Below are 20,000 nucleotides of genomic sequence, written 5' to 3' on the forward strand. Positions count from 1 at the left end.
CCAGGAACGCGCTTGACGGCCTCTTTGGCCAAGAGGGCCGAAACTTCCTCTCGTAGAAGATGCAAATGATCCCCCGACATACGGTGGTTCAGCAGTGGCATGGCTGGAGGGGTCGTCTCGAAGGGGAGGGAGTAGCCCCTTTGGACGATTTGCAGCACCCACCTGTCCGACGGGATGGAGCGCCAGTGGAACAGGTGATGGCGAACTCTGCCGCCCACTGGCGTTGAATGGGCGTGAAAGCTCAGACTAGGAGGGCTTTGAGGCGGATGCTGCCGGGGTGGATGTGGACTGACCGGCACGTTGACCTCCAGTACTGCTCCAGAATCCACGTCCGCGACCTCGTGCAGGTTGGTTCTGCGGCCGGTGGCTGGGCGGACGTGAGGAGGCGCCCCTTCCTTGGCCACGAAAGGCGAAAGTTTGCACCCGCGGGGCCGAAAGACCCATGGACTTGGCCGGGAGTCCTTGAACCGAGCCAGCGCACTGTCCGCCTTCTCACCAAAAAGGCGAGTGCCATCAAAGGGCATGTCCATGAGGGAACTCCGGACATCCCCCAAAAATGACGTGGACCTCAGCCAGGCGTGACGCCGAAGCGCCACCGTTGTGGAAATCGCCCGACCCAGCGAGTCCGTGGTGTCAAGTTCACACCGTATAGCGTGCCGTGCCGCGTCTCGACCGTCAGCAAGTGCTTCAGCGAGTCGTGTCCGGGCCTCCACTGGACACAAGAGCAGCACGTCCTCCATCGTATCCCACAGAGAGTGGGAATAACGGTCCAAAAGGCAAGCGGTATTTAAAGACCACAGTCCCAAACTCGGGGACGAGAACAGTTTCTTGCCAAACTGTTCCAACCTCTTGGATTCCCGATCCGGAGGAGCGGACGGGAAGGAGGATTGGGAGGTTGAGGCCTGGATAACCAGACTCTGTGTTGTGGGGTGTTGGGAGAGGAAACTGGGGTCGCCCGGAGCAGGGCGGTGGCGCCGGGCAACGTTCCGGTCCACAGGAGGGACTGTGGAGGGCTTGGACCAAGTGCCCTGCAGAACGTCAGCAGAGGCTCAGTGGAGCTTGCTGTCGGTTGAAGGACCTCTGTGAGGACGTTAGTCCTCGCGGCCACAGCAGGCAACTCCAGCCCTAGGGCTTCGGCTGCCTTGCGCAGCTCCACTGAAAAGGCTGCACCCTCCTCCGACGCCACAGTCGGAGGAGATGAAACCAGCGTCCGGGGAGGTATCCAGACCGCTGGCATCCCCCAATTCCTCTGCCCAGTCCTGAGAAAGTTGGGCCTGAGCGGCCATAGGGTCTTCAGACCCCTCCCAGTCGCCCTGGTCATCCGATTCCCGATAAACAGGAGGAATGATCGGAGCCGGGCAGTAAATGAAGCGTTCACCAATCGGCGCCGGTAGCGGCGCCGGGCCCGGACCGGGGAACAACGTCGTCCGGGGACGGCGCCGGGGGTGGAACCGGTGTCGGCAGAGGAAGCATCGTGAGGTCGACCGGCGCCGACCGAGATCCAGGCCTGGATCCCTCAGGGACCTGCGGCACCGGAGCCGTCGACGGTGCCGCCGGCACGCAAGGTCGCCCAGTCGAACCTGCGGGCCCGAAGGCGCGCCAAGAGGAGTCGACGGCTGAGCCAGGCCCCTCATGGCCGAGAGGAAGGCGCTGACCTCCGCCGGAGTCGCGTCAGTCCAGGGACCGGCGGGTATGGGGACGGACGTGGCTCCGATGGAGCCGCGGGGGTGGGACCACCCTGACCCTCAGCCGAGTCGCGCGACCGGCGAGGGGAGTCCGAAGAGCGATGTCGTCTCTTGGACTTCTTGGAGTGCTTCGACTTACCGGAAGACCCAGACGAGCCGAGTGCCGAAGCTAGAGAAGCTTACGGGACCGCTCCCGCCTAGCTTTCGATGTCAAGGCCTGGCAATCAAGGCACGACTCCGCGTCATGGTCGGCCCCCAGGCAATAAAGGCACCGGCGATGGTGATCCGTCACCGACATCAGGCGATGACAGGCGTCACAGGCTTTGAAACCAGGCATCCTACCGGCACCAGAGTTGAGTCGATAGACAAAAAAAGTCAAAAAAGTTAGTCAAAAAATGACTAGGGGTAAGCTCTTCCCGGATCGGTGCTTACTGGCGCGGAAAAAAGAAGAACTGACGTCAGCGCGCGAGGGCGGCGTTGAAGTACTCCGACGACGTCATTCCGGCGCACGACGCCGACAACGGACGCGGAGCCGCAGACTACGCCTAGCGACGCGCAAGGGGTATTGCTACAAAAATCTTTCCGGATCCAGCCTCACGCCTGGGGATATTCTAAGGTGAGGAATCTAACTTAACGTGTTTCTTTCAGATGAGAGATATAGGCCGATAATCCGAACAAGACTGTGATGGGGGTTGTGTTTTTGGAAGGACTACTATCGTAGCCGTGTCCATCTCAGGTGGGAATGAGCCCTTCTCCACCACTTCAGCATAGAGATCCAGAAGCCTCGGGGAAGGTTTTCACGGTAGTGGGCATAATTTTCCTGCGGGAAGCCGTCCGCCCCGGGGGTCTTCCCGGAAGCCAAGTGACCGATTGCTTCATCGATTTCCTGGAGCGTGATGGGCAGATCTAATGTCTCACTAGCCTCCCCTCTCAATTGCCCAAGAACAGCCCCGCTCGTCCCCATCAGCCCGGTATAGTTGGTAATAATAATCTGCAAAGGACAGTGCCATGCGACAGATTGTGAGAGTCACGCCAGTGGAATCCACAATGGCAGGAATAATCCGGTTTGCGCGAGGGTAAGTGGACAGCCGGTGTAGGAGCGTACCGTTCTTATCCCCCCATCCGTACACCCGGGCCACCGAGCAGCGCCAAAGAGTCTTGGCGGCCTCCATAGAGTGCATACGTATCTCCTCCCGCAGAAAGGCCAGCCGCCCGCGCGGCATCACTCAATGCCTCCTGGTCCCGTTCAAGTTCCAAGGCTTGTGCCTCGCAGGCCGCGAGTCGCTGGAGCTGTGTGCGGCGTTGCTGGTGTATGTGCCCCCGGGCAGCCCCCCTAATAGTCGCCTTGCCGGACTCCCAAAGGATGGCCGAGGAGACAGAACCAACATTATGACTATAATAATCGATAAGCTCGTCTCCCACTGTTTTCCGAAAATCTTTGTCCTGGAGGAACCAGGCATTCAGGCGCCACATCGGGTTGGCGGAAAAGGAAGGTGGGGCGAGAGAGAGAAGCAGTGGCGAGTGGTCCGAAAGGCCCCTTGGAAGAATGCGGGCGTCCTGCACACCCGCACATTCCATAGACGGGACAAAAATGAAGTCAATCCGGGCGTGTGAATGATGTGCCGCTGAGGTGTGAGTGTATTGACGAGCGTGTGGGTGTCAAACCCTCTAGACATCGCACAGGCCCTGGGCTTCAGCCCAACACGACAAATGCCTCGCGCGAGCGTCTCTGGCGAGTGAGATCGGACCCGTCGAATCCATATGGGGCGTGTAGACAGCATTGAAGTCCCCCCCCCTAAAATGAGGGAGCCCGCCGGGAGCGTTGGCAGCAAATCTGCGGTGTAGGAAAGGGCAGCCTGCAACAGTGACAGCGCCGCATATAGGGACATCAAGGTGAGTGATCGTCCCTCGAGAGTGCCACAAACTGCAACCGCCATACCCTGGGGGTCTAAATGCACTTGGGCCAGTACAAAGGGAAAGGACTGTCTGATCAGGATAGCCACCCCCGGGGATCCCCTAGCAAAGCAGGAGTGCCAAACCCTGTCATATCCGTAGCGGGCTATAAAGGGACATTTATTGCCGAGGAGGTGGGTCTCCTGAAGGAGGAGCACGTCGATCTCCATACGCTGCGCATATTTGAGGACAGCCATGCGTTTGAAACGGTCCAAACGACCATTTACGTTCCAGGACAGTATGCGCATGGCGGCCCTAGGAAGGGGTGTGTCAGCCATAAGTATAGTCGGGCGCATGCCTAACCAGAGTTCTCGTCTTCCGGAGTAGAGGGAGTGTATCCCTCAGACCGTGGGGAACTCCATAAGCTAAGGGGAGCGAGCAGGGAGCAGAGTGCGACGCCATCTCGGCGTGTGTTGGGGACGGGTGCCTTTGTAAGAAGCGCGACCCTTGTGGGGAACGGATGACCCCGGAGTCAATTGCAAGAAGGGCCGGGGAGCGCGCAGAAAGGGGCCACCCGTAGGGCACGGCACCCACACCAAAACTGAAGGGGGCGCAAGCGCATGGTCTCCCCGGAGGGAGAGACATCAGGAGAGCGGACAGGGGATCAGGTCAACAGTGTCTGGATGCCATAGAACCACAACAATGAGGAATTCATCCCCCACCAACGAAAGCCACCCTAGGAGGAAGAAACCCCCCCAAACCAACCCCAACCCCCCCACCCTACACTTCGAAAACAGAAGCATCTGTCGCCCTAACGGTATGTAACAACAACCAAGCTAAAACGCTTGGGCTTGAGCATCTAGTGGACCCCTCAGTAGATCGGAACAAGACAAAATCTCCTGCCCTGGCCGAGAGCTGCAATTGTAGTGAAACACTGAAGCCCAGTCCCTCGCATCGCCAGCCTGGAAAAGCAAATCCCTTCCACAAGTCCACCTACATTAAAGGAAATCAAATGACCGGACTGCGGGAAAGATCCGCAAGGTCCATTTGTGCATCTGGCTGGGCTGCAGAGCCCACCCGCAGGGGGGCCTCAGTGTGTCGTCCAGTAGCAGCGAGACTTGTAGGTGCAGCCGAAGAGGCAGAAGAGGCCCCAGACTCCCGGCGTGTCCGGCCCACGGAGCGCGTGACGATCGCCTCTCCTGCTACGGTGCCTCCGGGGCAGTGTGCGTCGCCGTCGACAGGTTCTGGTCGGCCGGGGCACCTCCTGTCCCCGACGCCCAGCCGCCGGCGATCTCTGTCCAGATTGGTGCAAAGGACGCTCCTCCGTCAGCCAGGTCCAGGCTGCTCGCGGCGTGTCAAAAAATATTGCTTTGTGCTGAAAAATGCCCCGGAGGCGGGCCGGGAACTGAAGCTGGTACTGGAGGCCCATGGCTCGCATCTTCTGCTTCACCTCCGTGTAGGACCGCCTGAGCTCCTGGACCTCTCCCGGGTGTAGTCCGGGAAGATCATTATAGTGTGGTTTTGGTATGTGAGAGTCTCTTTGCGCCTGGCCTCACGGAGAATCGCGTCCCTGTCTCTAAAATTGAGGATCTTTAAGATGAAAGGGCGGGGGGGCGCCCCTGGAGGCCTGGGAGCCAGCGAGCGGTGGGCCCTCTCCACCACAAACCAGGTTGACAGGCTGTCCGCCGGCATCTAGGACTTAAACCAGCGTTCCAGGAAATCATCTGCACGGCCTGATTCTGCCCCCCTCCGGAAATCCCACCAGGCGGAGGTTACTACGCCGGGCTCGGTTCTCTGCATCCTCAGCCCGGCGGTGCAGTTCCTTAGAGTGGGTGGTCAGCTCTCACACTTGGTCCTGTAACTGACGGATGTCGTCCTCAGCTGTCGATATTCTTGATTCGGTTTCGGAGATGCGGGTGGTGGCGTTACGCAGGTCCTGCCGGAGGAGGGCAACGTCGACCTGGATCTCCCCGACCATACCCTCCAGGGAGGAGCGGGAGGTGTTGATGGCCTGCAAAATGGCTGTTAGGTCCGTGTTGGGGGGCTGAAGTCGCCGCCTCGGTCGAGCCCGCCCCCCTCTCGGAGGTCGTGTACTGATCAATCCTGGTTTGGGTGGCTGCGGGTGGCGGCCTGGAAGCCCTGTCCTTACCCAGGATGGCCGCCCCACGGTCAACAGGTGATGTCACGGCCGGACAGTGAACACGGGTACCGTCCGGAGACCCCACAGGGACCAGGGCGGCGGATGGCAGGAGGGGAGGATGCACAGCTGGGGCACCTCACCCGTCCGGCAGGCCGATTGCCACCAGCAATGCCGATCACGTCCCTGCGCGCCACCCGAAGAGGCAGCCGAATAGCGCTCAAGGCCGCTGACTAGAAACTCCAGACTCTAGGCCCTCCAGTACCCAGGGCAGCGAGCCGCCTCCTACCGGACAACACAGCAAAGGCCAGATCCACGGCGCCCCCAGCGAAGTCACAGGACCCGAGCAGTCCGTGCAGACGTCCAAGCCCTTCAAGGTGGTCATAAACCCAATTAATTACTTAAGTATTTAAAGTCGGATCCTTCTCCCTGAGCGCTGGATCGGTATATTTCACGCGGCAGCCCCGGCCTCGCCACTGTGGCTTCAACTCGTCAGGGTGAGTGATGCTTCCAGCAACTAATCGTATGTCAAATAAAAGATATTTTATGTAATAAATTACCGCTATACGTAATTCAGATGTCATTTATCAGGGAGGGCCAACCGACAGGAACCTCGCCATATTGAGTGACCCGGGGGTGAAAGCGGTTCACACCAGACATAACTGACAGACTATCTGACAGCTTCGTCGGAGTCCGGGTAAAAAAAACCAAAAACATTCAGGAGCACACCCCTTCTCAAACACGCCGTACACCCAAAAGGTACCAAAACGACCACCCCAGCAGAGGTAAACCACAACTGCATCATGCCATATACACCACATGTCCACTAACAGAGTAACAGCAGGCTTCACTGCAGACATTAGAATGGTTCACTTGGATTTTGCGGCCGCAGCGTCTTCACCAAAATTATGAATTTGCTGCATTAGCCAAATAATACGTCTGCTCCATAATTTGCTGATTAACACCGCAAAATGTGACTTTTCTTGCAACAACATTTAGTCAGTCAGTCAAAGTATGCTTTATTCGAATATTATTCATAAAAGCAAAAACATTTACAATAAAAAATTCATACAGAATAAAAAGAGATTAAATTGGAATCGATATATACAAAGCATACATATGTCATGTACAACACCATAACATATAATTCATCGAGGATAAGGAGTTAAAAAAGGTTTTGTTTTTTTTTAAAAAAAGATAAAACATTAGAGAGAATAATCAGAAGACTAGCAGTCTCTCCTAAATCACGAGAGTAGTCAAATGACTAGCAATCTCTGCCTGATTGTCCACGCCCAGCCTAAATATTTAGCAGTGGCCACTGAGATCCATGGCAAAGTATTAGTACGTATTATACGCAAGGCCACACTGCCACTAGTTGTTCCTAAATTTTTGCACATCGGAGACAACCAGTAACGCCTTGGTGCCGCGTAAAACCTGCAGACAAATAAAAAATGTCCAATAGTCTCCCTGTCTGCACCACAGGCAGGACATCCATCACATAAACCCCCTGCCCACTTAGATGTCAAAGATTTGAGGGGAAGAGCGCCTACTCTCAGTTGGAAAAGGAGCTTTCTTTCCAGGGGCCTCGTTATAATGTCCCAATATGGTTCCAGACAGGGATACATCTTAACCTCAAGAAAGTCTGCAGTCATGGAACCAGCACACGAACTGCTCCAGTTCCGTCTTGCAACCGACTCCCAATATATATTCTTTATGGCAATTTTAGATGGAAAAGATGCTCCCGCCGGATCATCCCAAAGTGTGCGCAGGCCAAGATTACACAGAGATGTCCTAAGTGCCTTTAGCCAATCTATTTTATGGAAAGCATCTGACCTTATGATATCTAGAAAACCCTCTACATAGTGAGAAAGGGCAGGAGTTGTCCATATCCTGCGCCAATACAGAATAGGGCGCAGTTGTGCCAAATCCGAGATTGCTTTTCGGCCCAGATCATAATTAAGAGGAGACAATGGGGTACTTTTAGGTAAACCTGTTATTGCCCTTAAAAATTTATTTTCTGAAATTTGGAGGGCAGCAACCTTCTCAAAGCCCCAGAGCTCTGCACCATATAAGGCGGAGCCTATAGCTTTAGCTTCGTACACCTGTAAAACTGGTTTTATAGGTTTGGTCAATGATTTTCTATGTTCTGAGGAAATGGCACCTGCCAATTGTCTGTGCCTAAGTGTAGCTAAATCAGTGTGATGTCGCCAATTTTGCTCGGTGGAAATATGCATTCCCAGATATGTAAAGGTGTTTACTACTTCCAACGGGCGATCATTCAAAATAATTTTTGTTTTGAAGCTACAATGAGGATTGAATGTCATTAACTTTGTTTTGGTAGTGTTAATTTCTAATCCATATTCCCTACAAAATTCATAAAAAATGGATAAGGCACGCTGGAGTCCACTTGGAGTCTTAGATAGGATGAGCGTGTCATCAGCGAACATTAAAATGGGAATTTTGGTCCCAGCTAAAAAAGGGGCATCCACTTGGGCAGAAGTCATTCGGGCTACAACATCATTAATGTATAGGGTGAATAGAACAGGAGCCATCGAGCAACCCTGCCGCACTCCCCTTTCGACAGGAAAGTCCGAGGTTACCGAGCCGTGTCCTCCCCACTGGATTCTGGCATAGTTGGATTCGTGCAATCTCATAATCAAAGACAATAAATCGCTTGGAAGTCCCTGTTTATTTAATACCAGCCATAGCTTAGAACGGGGAACGAGGTCAAATGCGGCCCGTAGATCGACAAAGGCAGCGTACAAGCTGCCTTTGCCCAGCGTCACTGTCTTCCATTGAATTAAAATAAAGCGGAATGCCTGGTCCACCGTACTTGTGGACCGTCGGAAGCCAGCCTGGAATTGTGAGAGAGCATTGGTCTCGTCCGCCCATTCCAGGAGCCTGTTGACAATCACACGTCCCACGACCTTCTGGATGGTATCAATAAGGCTTATTGGCCTATAATTGCCTGGCAGGGATCGATCGCCTTTCTTGAAAATTGGGATAATGACTGCACCCTGCCAAGTTTTTGGGACCGTAGCACCGAGGGCAATAGCGTTGATAAGAAGGAGAATATACTGGCACCAACGGTCCTTATCATTTACAAATAAGTCTGCTGGGACACCGTCGAGACCAGGCGCACGGCCACGGGCAACCGTGTTCAATGCCGTCGCGATTTCATCTATATCGAAGAGATTCACTTTGGGAAGGTCAAACCTAAGGTCCTCAGCCGTGCTATCACTATTATTATTTGGGGCGGCATACTGATTTTTGAAAAATTTTATCCATTCCTCTTCGGGCACATTGTTATTTGGGGGCTCTGGAAGACCTGTTTTACCCCATCTAACAATATGCCAGAATAACCGGGAGTCCCTACTATCACTGGCTGCCTTTAGCTCCGTCCAGTGATGTTCATCCCAATCTTTTTTGGCCTTTGATATACTTGTTTTATAATTCTTTCTAGCGGCCTGAATTAGAATAGATTGCCCCCCCTTGATAGCTTCGCCCAGGGTTAATCGTGATTTTCTACATTGATCGTTATACCATTTGGCTGGCTTAGGGACTCTATTAGCTTTGTTTTTTACAGGTTTGACAAAGTACTCCTTAATTTTGCAAAAGAGAGTTGTGTAAGCCTTCTACCTCTCCTAAGCCAATCCCAAGTGAATTAAAAAGTTTTATATCCGATATTGCAGTGTCCACCCGAGAGTTAATTTCTGCAATGGCCTGTTGGTTAATAGCTACCTTTTCCCACCTTAATCTCCGCATATCGTTTGTGGGGACGGCCCGAGGGGGGGCAGTCACAAAAAGACCAGACAATAAGGTGGTGTAAAGCCACCATTTATGAGTGACACACAAAGGATTGTGATCGCTCTCTATCCTCTTCACAACCTCCATATCACAAATTGAGGGCCATAGTTTTAGACTGCAGATCACATAATCAATCCTAGAGTTGTGTCTGCCATTATCAAATGTACTTGACCCATCTCTATCACCAATAGTCCTGCCGTTTAGAGCTCTAAGGCCCTTTTCATAGCATAAAGTATTTAGGGCTATGATATCTACCGTCCATCGCGGAACTGGTGAAAGTTCTAATTTGGGAACAGCCCATTGTCGATCCTCTTCGTCGTCAGATAAGTCATCGTTATTCAATAGGGGTTCAAATGTTCTATTGAGGTCACCTGCAATAATGATATTATTATTTGTAGAGTTAATATCTATTAAACTGCTTAAAGCACCTAAGGTGTCAGACCTTCTCCCCTTATTACTCCGGACATAAACATTGTAAATGTCCAATATACCTAGTTTGTCTGTTGCCAGTCTGATCAGTTGGATATCTTGGTTCTTGGTGTCAATGACTTTAATAACCAGCTTAAGACACTGGCGAACCCATATTGTTAGTCCTCCCATGGGTCTGCCCCTAAGACCCTTGGAAGCCGGCACAGAGTAGTTCAAAAATCCCTGAACAAAGCAAGGTTCACATGACCATGTCTCCTGAAAAATGCAAAGGTCGTGTTTGTTAACAAAACCAGTCCAATCTTCTGAATCCAATTTGGAGTTCAGGCCAGCAATATTCCAAGACAATAAACTCCCCCTGTTCCCCTGTACATTATTGGGGCAAATATCAGATGGTAAGGGATCATACGTTTGTTTAGGACAAATATCAGTAATTACCTCCTTATCATGATCTGGTGGCAAATTGCTAAAAGAGGAAGGATCAGACAATGGCTCAACAGGCTCAGCAACTCTTGCTGACATGACATGATTATTATCAAGTCAATCTACCTCTTCGAGGTCAGCTAGGACCTCAAAACGATTTCTCATTGGGATCGATACATTGGGTTGAGCCCTTATTGAGGCCCCAAAGTTAAAAGTGGAAGCTAACCTAGGTCTAGGAAAAAAATAAGTTAGTTCCCAAATGCTAATGGCGGACCTCCCAGAGTCAGTATACCCGTTTAGAATATAATTAACAGCCCTAGAATCCCTAAAATTGACCAAAATGATGTCTCCGCTGATGTTTTTCGGTGTGTTGCCTAACCATGGTAAACGCCTGACATGTAAGATTTCTCCATTGATATAGTGTGGAAGGGGACGATTTTGTCCTAACCAGTAAATAACCTTATTTTTTAGTTGAGAATATCCCTCTGTAGCCTCGCCTTTCAAGGTAGGGACACCAGCAAGCACCACTGCAAGAGGGACAGCTTCGGGTGGAATGTTGACAGAAAGAGATTTGTGCATGTTTGTCACTAAAGCCGGGCAACGACTCTTTCTGTCACAGTTAACAACCCCAGTTGAGGGAATAGTCCCTCCCTGACTTAAACTATTCTTTTTTAGCTGGGTTGACATAGAAGTAGTGGTTTTCGCTGCACAATTATTTGTCACATTCATCACACTACTCTCACCCTGTCGAACTGTCTGTAGGGGTAAAATAGGAGTTGATACCTGGGGAACAGACACATTGGAATACTGCCCTGGTAGCTTCGTAGGACTCGAAGATAAAACCCCTTTATTACCCAGTAAAGATTCGACTTTCGCCAGCCTAATTTCAATAGTTTGTAGGCTGTCGACAATGGGTTGCAAATGAGTTTTAAGCAGTTTCTCTATATTGCCCATTAGTTCCGCTAGTGTAATATCATTTATAGAGCAAGATGACGAAGTACCAGGAGAGGGCATGTCATTAGAGTTGTGAACAGGGCCAATTCCAATGTGAGCCAGATTGGGTTTGTTACCGGCTATATGATTCCCTTTATTCTTCTGAACTACTACATCCAGCTTTCTTCTTTTCTTAGGTAGCGGGCCTGCTAGATTAGGTACCCCTAGAGAAACTGGAGTTTGAGGCGGGGGTGCCACTAAATGTAGGTTGTTCAATGCAGCTGGGTGGCAGGTTACCTCAAGGGAACGAGATATAATAGTAGGAGACAAATCATTACATGATTCAGGCATGGTTGGGTTACCAGAGGGTGATGACATAATTATAGTGTCCAGACTTGGTATACAGTCATGGCAAGAAAGGGCACTGTTGTCAGATAGAGTCACTTCATGGGACACATTGGCAGTATGAGACAAGCTTTTTATATGCTCTATGGAGCTACGTCGTCTCGCCCTTATCTCGGCTAAATTCGCTTCTTTGTCAGCTCCAGGGTTAACTTTCCACACATAGCCATCAAGAGTACCCTTATTGGATTTACTAGCCATAGTTATTCAATCACAGTCCCCCTAAAGTACGTTTCTAATAGTAGCTAAGCAAAACACACAGAACCTACTTGAACCGATGCAGCATCGAATAGTGTCTATCTCACAATCTGTGCAATGCCGCATAGAGTCCGGAGGCAAGAAAGTAGGCCCAGTCCAGTCTCTTCAGGCCTCTTCAGGCCTAAGAGGGCCCGCCCTTTGCCCGGGCTTAGCCCGCGCGCGGTCCCGCGACGCGGGGGCTGGTGCTCAGTTTTATGCGCCTCCTGGCGCCAAAATCGTCTCCGGCGGCTCTCCTGCCGCAAGAGGTGCTGGGTAGTGTAGTTTCCGGTCTCCACTCCGCGGCCGCGAGCGATGAGGACACGGCGGCGGGAGACCGGAGCTTAGCGGGATGCAGTGCCAGCAGAGAGTGCAGTGGTGAAGGCAAGGTACTGATGGCCCTTGATATGGATGCCAATGAGGTTTACGCAAACTCCGTAAGGAAATTGAAATGACTCTTGGGGAGTGTACAGGAAGTCGAGGTACTCGATAAAAAGCACTCAGGTCTTTAAGTAAGTCTACTGGCATCCGTTATACATTAGGAGATATCAGGAGTATGTCTCTTGCTGTAGTAATAACAGTCTCTTATCAGCAACAACTGTTCATTCAGAAACTTACTTGTAAATAGATAGGCATATGGTAATATAAAGCAGAGCCTCTCTTACTTCCTGACTCCAATGACTTTTGTAGGAGTTGAAGAGAAGAGTCTGGATACGGTGTCACAATTCGTTACCCAATAGTTTGTTACAGTAAACAAAGTACAAGTGTAGCGCTTCCTAGCGCTCTTAGAAACGTGGGTTCTTAACTCAGAGCGTGATCTTTTCTTCGTACACGGACGATATCAAGTTACCACAATGCCTTGCGTTGTATTGGGTTGAAGAGTAGAAAGTTACGAACGCCTCCTAAAGTTCGTGAAAAGGAAATAAAATACAAAAAAAAAAGGTAGCACGTGATTTGTGCTGAAGGCGCACTCGCGCTGTGGTGGAAACGTATCAAACGTCTGATTTCGTTTAACGCTCCATCGCGTTACGGTATCCAAGAAAGCTTTCAAAAAACAATGAGGGAGCCGAGTGAATTACTACGGCCGCATAGACCCAATACAATATAGTACCTCGCGCTATGAACTTCACGGGAAGGATTACTTCGGAGAAACCAAACAGCACGATCTCGCGCTCTAGACAGAAATGAAACTGTGGTTTTCTTGAAACAAATCAGGGGTCTCAGGAAACAGGGATGTCTCGCAGCGTCCTTGTGCCACGAGGAATGAAGAGAATGTTGGCATTCCCCGGTTGCATAATTTCAGTGCCCGCTCTGCCTCTACGGAATCCCGCGGGTCCACAGCTAAAACGCTGCACACCCCGGCCCTTCCGCCCTCAGAGGGCTAGACACGCAGTTGAGTGGGGACAAGGCACTGCCCTGTAGGGCAACGCATGGGCTACGTGGGCGGACAAAAGGCCTGCAGAGGTACATCACCAACGGCACAGAGCGCATAGAGATAAGAGGAAAGTACACGTCATGCAGAGGTAGGAACCGAGCAAGGCTTCAACTCTGCTCTAGCTCAGCTCTTGTGCCATAGACACTGGGGAGCAAAAACAAGCACTGGCAAAGACAAATCTACTACTGAGGTAACTCATGGTCACCATGTACTGTCCTCCGCGACAGGTGTCCCTTCGAAAGAAGCATTGGGAAAGGCCAGTTTACTACCAGGGGAGGGGGGTTACTTGTCATGACTCGCATTGTTCTCCTCTGAAGCTACCCCCCCCCCACCCCAAATCTCTAAGCGATCTCTTCGAGGCTGCGGCTGGTTCGGTTGTTTCTGAAGCGCTCTGCTCTAGGGATGCTTTGGGTCACCCCTTGATTGAGTTGGTGACGCCCCTTTATCAGGTCTGTCAGTCCTCTTAGAGACACCCCGGCCCCCAAATCTTTGGCTGTGATTTGAACTCCTGTTGACGGGCAGCGGAGCGGCCCCTCCTCCTTCAGACCGGGCTGTAAGCACAGCTGCGCCCCTCATGCACCCCCTGAAGCCCACCCCCCGACTGCTGCACCCCTGCCAGGTTCGGGTCTCTGACACTCACCCAGGGCCTGCCCTGGCAGCGTCGACAGGCAGAGGATCAGCGGGAAGCGGAGCATAGCAGCGGCCGGTCAGTCCACTCACGGACTGATGCTCCACTTCAGGGAGGAAAATATTACTTGCAGCCACTGGGGCTGGAGACGCAGGAGACGACAGCCACTGGGGCGGAGTCTTCCCCTGCGACCAATGAGTGGACCGCACACATTTGACGGAAGAGTCGCAGTGTCGTGAACGTGTCTCAGCAACACCGGTTCGTGCGCGTCACGGACTGATGCTCAACTTCAGGGAGAAAAATGCCGTCATTGTCCAATGCTGCATTCTGTGATGGATGTAGGCAGATGTGAATGACACGCCAACAGATCAATGAATGAAGAGAGTTGACTGAAAGCCCCACAATGTGATATCCGAATTGACAACTGGTACTCGGTGCAGTACCGCAGCAACATGTAACAAGCGCTCCCATGACGTTTTCGTTTCGCTTTTTTTCTGCTGTCCCACTTGGACGGCCTCGCCTTTTGCGATGAACGCAAAGCAGGCGAGGCCGTCCAAATGGGACGGCTCGAAAAGCAAAGCAAAAACGTCACAGACACCTCTGTTCCAATGGCTGTCCACCGTTTAGCATAAACGGTGACGACAGCCAATGGAACAGAGGGGCGTGGCTTAAAGCCCATTACTTAAAATACCCTGCTAACACTAAATCTCGCCAGCGAGACTGCACGTCTGCGCAGCCTACGACAGCAGAGACCTAAAAATAGGGTTCAACGAGGACCCTTGGGGGACACGGCAAGGAAGAGAGAAAGGACGTGAAGCATAGTTCTCCAGTTTAACTATTTGCTCGCGATCCAGCCAGTAGGATTTTAGCAGATCCCAGGCCAAGCCCAAAAACCCACAATTAGCCAGCTGGCTAAGCAGCATCTTGTGACTGACAGTATCAAAAGCCGCCGAGAGATCAAGCAGGATAAGGGCTGCCCCTTTTCTCTGATCCAATACCGGTCTGATCTCTTCAGTTGCCTTGATCAGTGGCGTCTTGGTGCTATGACCGCTTTGAAAGCTGAATTGGGTGGTGTCCAAAAGCTTATTAGTTTAAATGAAAGCCATAAACTGATTGTTAATAACTTTCAGCTATTTTTGCTGGTAAAGGGAGGCGGGAGATAGAGCGAAAGTTACTGGCATATTTATGGTCTACCCTGGCTTTTTTAAGGAGGTGGCAGTGCTGCTTTCTTTCAGATGGTGGAGATGATACCCATTTTAAACATAGCTCGGTAGATTAAAGGTAGTTTGGTCGCACACACCTCTGCAGCAAGTCTGGCTACATTGGGAGGGCAAGCGTTGTATGGAGAACCAGAAGTAGAACTTCTCAATAAAATAGTTATATCCTCTGTGGATGGAGCAGTAAATTCACTCAAAATATTGGTTGATTCAGAGGACGAACCAGAGATGTTGTCTGATAACATAGAAGACTTAGAAGTGGAGAAATTCTTAAAAACTTTCAACTTTTTCCCAAAAATAGTTGGCTAAGGTGTCACAAAAAGATTGACTAGCAATCTAGACATTTCTGTTGCAGTTTGCAGTTAATTCAAATCAATCTGCATTCTTCACTAGTATTTTAGTGCAATGCAACCAGCAGCGCCGGAGTCATTGCCCAGGTGTGATGGAATTAAAGTAATAAATAGTGTTGCCACTGGAATTATGCAGTTCAATAGTTGAAGCACACTTTGGGTACAGATTAAGAATTCACACAAGTTAATACTATCAGCGGCTGTTCTAGGAGCTGGGAGACAAGTAGCTGTACTACAAGTTTCTGTAGTAGTACCAGTTAGTCCTTTATCAGAGTTTCCTTTACTAATGGCTGTACTGACACTGGGTCAATAAACAGCTCAGTTAGGGGCATGGAGGAGGAAATCCATACGTCTAAGGGTCCAAGAGAAGTATATCTATAAAAGTTTGTGAGGTGATGAGTAGCTAGGACCTACAAGTAGTTAGATAGCAGGGCTACTAGCTACGTAAACTAAAAATACAAGAAGTAACTTTCTGCACCTTTTGCGGATACAATGATCAGAACTATGCCCTTCCTGTCCTCCTGTGATGCCACTTCCTGTTTGAGGTTCATGTCACTTCCTGTTTCAGAGGTTGAAGGCAGTTAACAAAAACAAATAAAAGAAACAGAAGATATGCTAAGCATCAAAAACGCTTACAAAAAAAGCAAAAGTTTTTTTATACTTTTCTCACTGATCACATTGAATGTACATCCAGTCAGACATAGGTTGAGTTGTGTTATGGACCGTCTGTAGAGCATTTCTATTTAGAGATATCACATGCATGTGGCAACCGTAACATTTCAGTAGTTTGTTTTCTTTTATCAGACTCAATATTCCTTTTCAAAACCCACTAGTACTGAAAGACTAGCAAAAGCTGTTTTGAACGGATCTCTTGGGAGAGGCGAAGAAATATAAACTTGCCATATACTAATCTCTGCCTTGTTTCTGGCCAAAGATTTTACCCACACACCTATAACTCCGACTTTTCCACTTCTCTCCACCATGCTGGGATTTACATGTTAAAAGCATATTTTTGGTACAGATTAAAACACATTTTGGAGAAAACTATGTGCGTATGGGCTGAAAATGTGAAACAGTACAGTCTGGGTGGAATTAATTTGCAGAAATAAAGGGCTTACATTGGAAGGTTTATCATGATGGTACTACACATTGTATGCTCACCCCTAAAACAGCTTGGGTGTGTGGAGGTTGTATCCCAGGAAGATCCCCGTTCTGTTTCTAGTGTTGCCTTGATGGTAAAAGCAATGCTTCTGCATAACTCCACTTAACGATTTTCGCTACTGAACTGTCAGGACAGCGTTCCTCTAGAAGACTCATCTGCTATGGTAACCCAAAGGCAGGTGTAAGGATTTCTTGAACCTTAAAGTGATATTTTGTGTCACCCTCTGAGACACAGCCTAATGAAGAACATTTTTGCTTTCATGTGGTTGCATCCATGCTGGCTGGCCCACTAGGTGGTAAACGCATATTGCCTATTAAGTTTGGCAAGTCCTAGCATCCTTGCAGGGAAGTCCTTGCATATTTCATTCACAGGTGAAACTTTGAGCAACACCAGATAGAGAACCTCTAAAGTCTAAGTTTGTAGATGCATAGGGCTGAAGTGTTGGCACCTGAAAACTAAAGACTAACTAATTGAAATTAATAATTTGACACAGGTACCCATGTGAAGCTCCTCTGAGAAAGTAATGATAAATCTACATTCCTACTTGCTCTTCTGTCTCTAACACTTTAGGCTCTCGTAGGGATGGAAATTAGGTCTTCACAACTGACTACAGCAAAGTGGGAAACGAAGGGCTGCAGCAATTGACCATACAGAGTCCTTTGGTGACTGCATACAGGTAAAGTACACCAGAGCACGTTTTCCCAACCCCCAGAGCAGGCCAGCCAGTCTAGTTTCCCTTTCCTTTGCATTCTAGGGCTTCTGGTCCTCTTTATTCATTGTGAAATCAGGATTGCAGGTTCCAAAATGCAAAGAGACCGGGGAAACTTAAGAACTCCGAGTACACCAGCAAGAAGCCCTTTAAACCCCTGAAGCAGCTTCGGCAGACTTGACAGCGGGCAACGCAGCAGGGGACAGGAAGATCTGGTGGACTTTAAATTTAACAATTTAATTTAACAATGTCCAAGACACTGACGTGGTCCATACATAGGGGATGTGTGATTTACTAAGAGCCTAGCAGCCACAAAATACAACTTACGTGATTTTCTGGTTCTGCTGTGTATCAGGGTCTTTGGCTGTGTATGCAGTAATTTTCTGCCCTTTGAGCAGATCCTCTCGGACTTGTTCTTCCTTTGTAGGTGGGATGAATATCGGGGCTTCATTTTCATCTTTGACGTTAACTGTCACTGTGGCTGTAGAGGTGGCCAGGGTAGGAATGGCGAATGGAACTTGGTTCACTACAGTGACTGAAAGAACATACTGCTTTTTTGCCTCAAAATCCAAGCTCTGCAAAAAACAAAGCGAGTCAACTCTTAAAGTAGTACCTTCACATATGTGTCACGTTATAAGGAGAAGTTGAGGATTTAAATACACAAAAGCTGGGAGAGGATAGATTGGATGCCCTCAGTTCCTCAGTTCACAGATTCAAGCAAGTGGGGAGCAGAGTGCGGACAAGGTAAGAATCTAAACGCTCCAGGATTATGAACATAACATGCATGGAAAATACAATGAGCTTTAACACAGAAAAATACAAACTTAGTACAACAGGACAATGCACAATTAAAAAAAAAAAAATCAAGGCTCAAAAAAACTCTGGGAGTGCTGTAGATGGTGGTCAATGGAAACAAATTACTTAGTTGTGGATCTCATTCACAATATTGGAAAGCAAGTGCAACTGAACAAATGTACTTTGTAATAGATCCTTAAAAAAGGCAATTTCCAAGAAAAGTGTTTTGCTGATTGAGAAAATGGCCAATTGAGCATATGAAATCTCAGAACAAGCAAGCTTACTGATGTATCGTAGCTGTAGTGCTCCAATAGGAATTTAGTTGGGTGTGTGGCATCTGTTGCCTTGTTAACATTCAACATAAAATACCTCGCTAATGCACTATGAATTTTTGGGGTTGTGTAGTTTGATTTCAGTGCCAGAGACCTTTTAGCAAAGGAAGGAGCTATTGCTTTTTCAACATTGTGTCGTTGCCTAAATCTTCCTGATCAGTGGATCACCGGATGCTATTTGCAAGAGAGATGGCTGCAAAGTAAGGCTGGGACACTTCAAGTTGCGGTAAACAAATAATTGATCAAGCACTATTTTTATCAGGTGGACAGATCTTACTCAGAATTCATGTATCGGCCTTTGAATGCTAAATAGCTCCCTCAATCAATTAGTAGATTTGTAGAGTGTTACATGTGACCAGTGAGTGTATCCAGGCTTTGGCAGAGCCCAGTTGATTAGCCAAACAGCCAGGCCTTCAGGGACTTTTGGAACTCTGGAAGAGACTGGAAGGGCCATAGATGAAATGGTAGCTCGTTCCAGGTCTTCGCTGCTAGGTAGGAGAAGCAGCAACCTCCGCATCTGCTATGTCGGTTGCAGTGGGTGATAGTTAAAGAAAAGGATGCGGAGCGAAGAGTTTAGGCGGTGGTTCAAGTAGGCGGGCCCAAAGTTTTGTGAGACTTGTATGCATGGGTCAGGAGCTTGCACTGACAACTTTTCTGTACAGCGAGCCAGTGGAGTTCCCGGAGGTACGGCTTGATGTGGGTTAATCTAAAGAGATCCTGGACTAGTCTGGCTGTGGTATTCTGTATGGTGTGCAGTCATCTGAGGAGATTAACTGCGATGCCTGCGTAGAGAGCTTTGCTGTAGTCCAGTCAGCTGGAGAGGAGGGCCAGGGTGATGGTGCGTCTTGAGTTTTGGGTAGAGATTTGAATAGCTTGCAAAGCATGCGAAGGATGAGGAAGCAGGAGGAGGAGACTGAGTTAACTGAGTCGTCATGTTAGCTTGTTGTCCAGAATGATGCCTAGATTCCTAGCATTGTCAGTGGGGATAGGAGTACATCCGAGCTTAGAGGAATACCAGGATGCGTCCCATGGGGAGCTTTTGTTTTAAAAAATAAGTACCTCTGTCTTGTCGATGTTGAGCTTCAGGCAGTTGCCCTTCATCCAGTTGGTGACATCTGTCATGCAGTTGTGGAAGTTGGCTTTGTTAGTGTTTTCGGAGACAGAGACAATGAGTTGTGTGTCGTCGGCCTAGGATATGATGTGGAGTCCATTGATTTTTGCGATGCTGGCCAGAGGCGTCATAAGTGTTTAAGTCGGTGGGGCAGAGCGAGGATCCCTGGGGTACTCCACAGATGACATCCTTGGGTATGGAAATGAAGGGGGAAAGGCAAACCTTTTGTGTTCTTCTGGTGAGGAACGAGGCAATCCATCTGACAGCAACTCCTTTGATGCTTATATTGTGCAGCCTTGTGGTGTGTGGTGGAAGACCGCA

General features: G+C 49.6%; 1 protein-coding gene across 2 annotated transcripts in view; it reads right to left on the reverse strand.

The window, feature by feature from the left end:
- CDH1 (cadherin 1) overlaps positions 1 to 20,000 on the reverse strand; it is a 186,782-nt gene that overhangs the window by 64,139 nt on the left and 102,643 nt on the right. For both annotated transcript variants that reach the window (XM_085639938.1, XM_085639939.1), the window contains exon 10: positions 17,769 to 18,016. In XM_085639938.1, the coding sequence (XP_085496064.1) occupies positions 17,769 to 18,016 (248 nt within the window). The remainder of the gene's footprint in view (positions 1 to 17,768; positions 18,017 to 20,000) is intronic.

The sequence above is a fragment of the Triturus cristatus genome, chromosome 12 (assembly GCF_964204655.1).
Source record: "Triturus cristatus chromosome 12, aTriCri1.1, whole genome shotgun sequence".
NCBI lineage: Eukaryota > Metazoa > Chordata > Amphibia > Caudata > Salamandridae > Triturus > Triturus cristatus.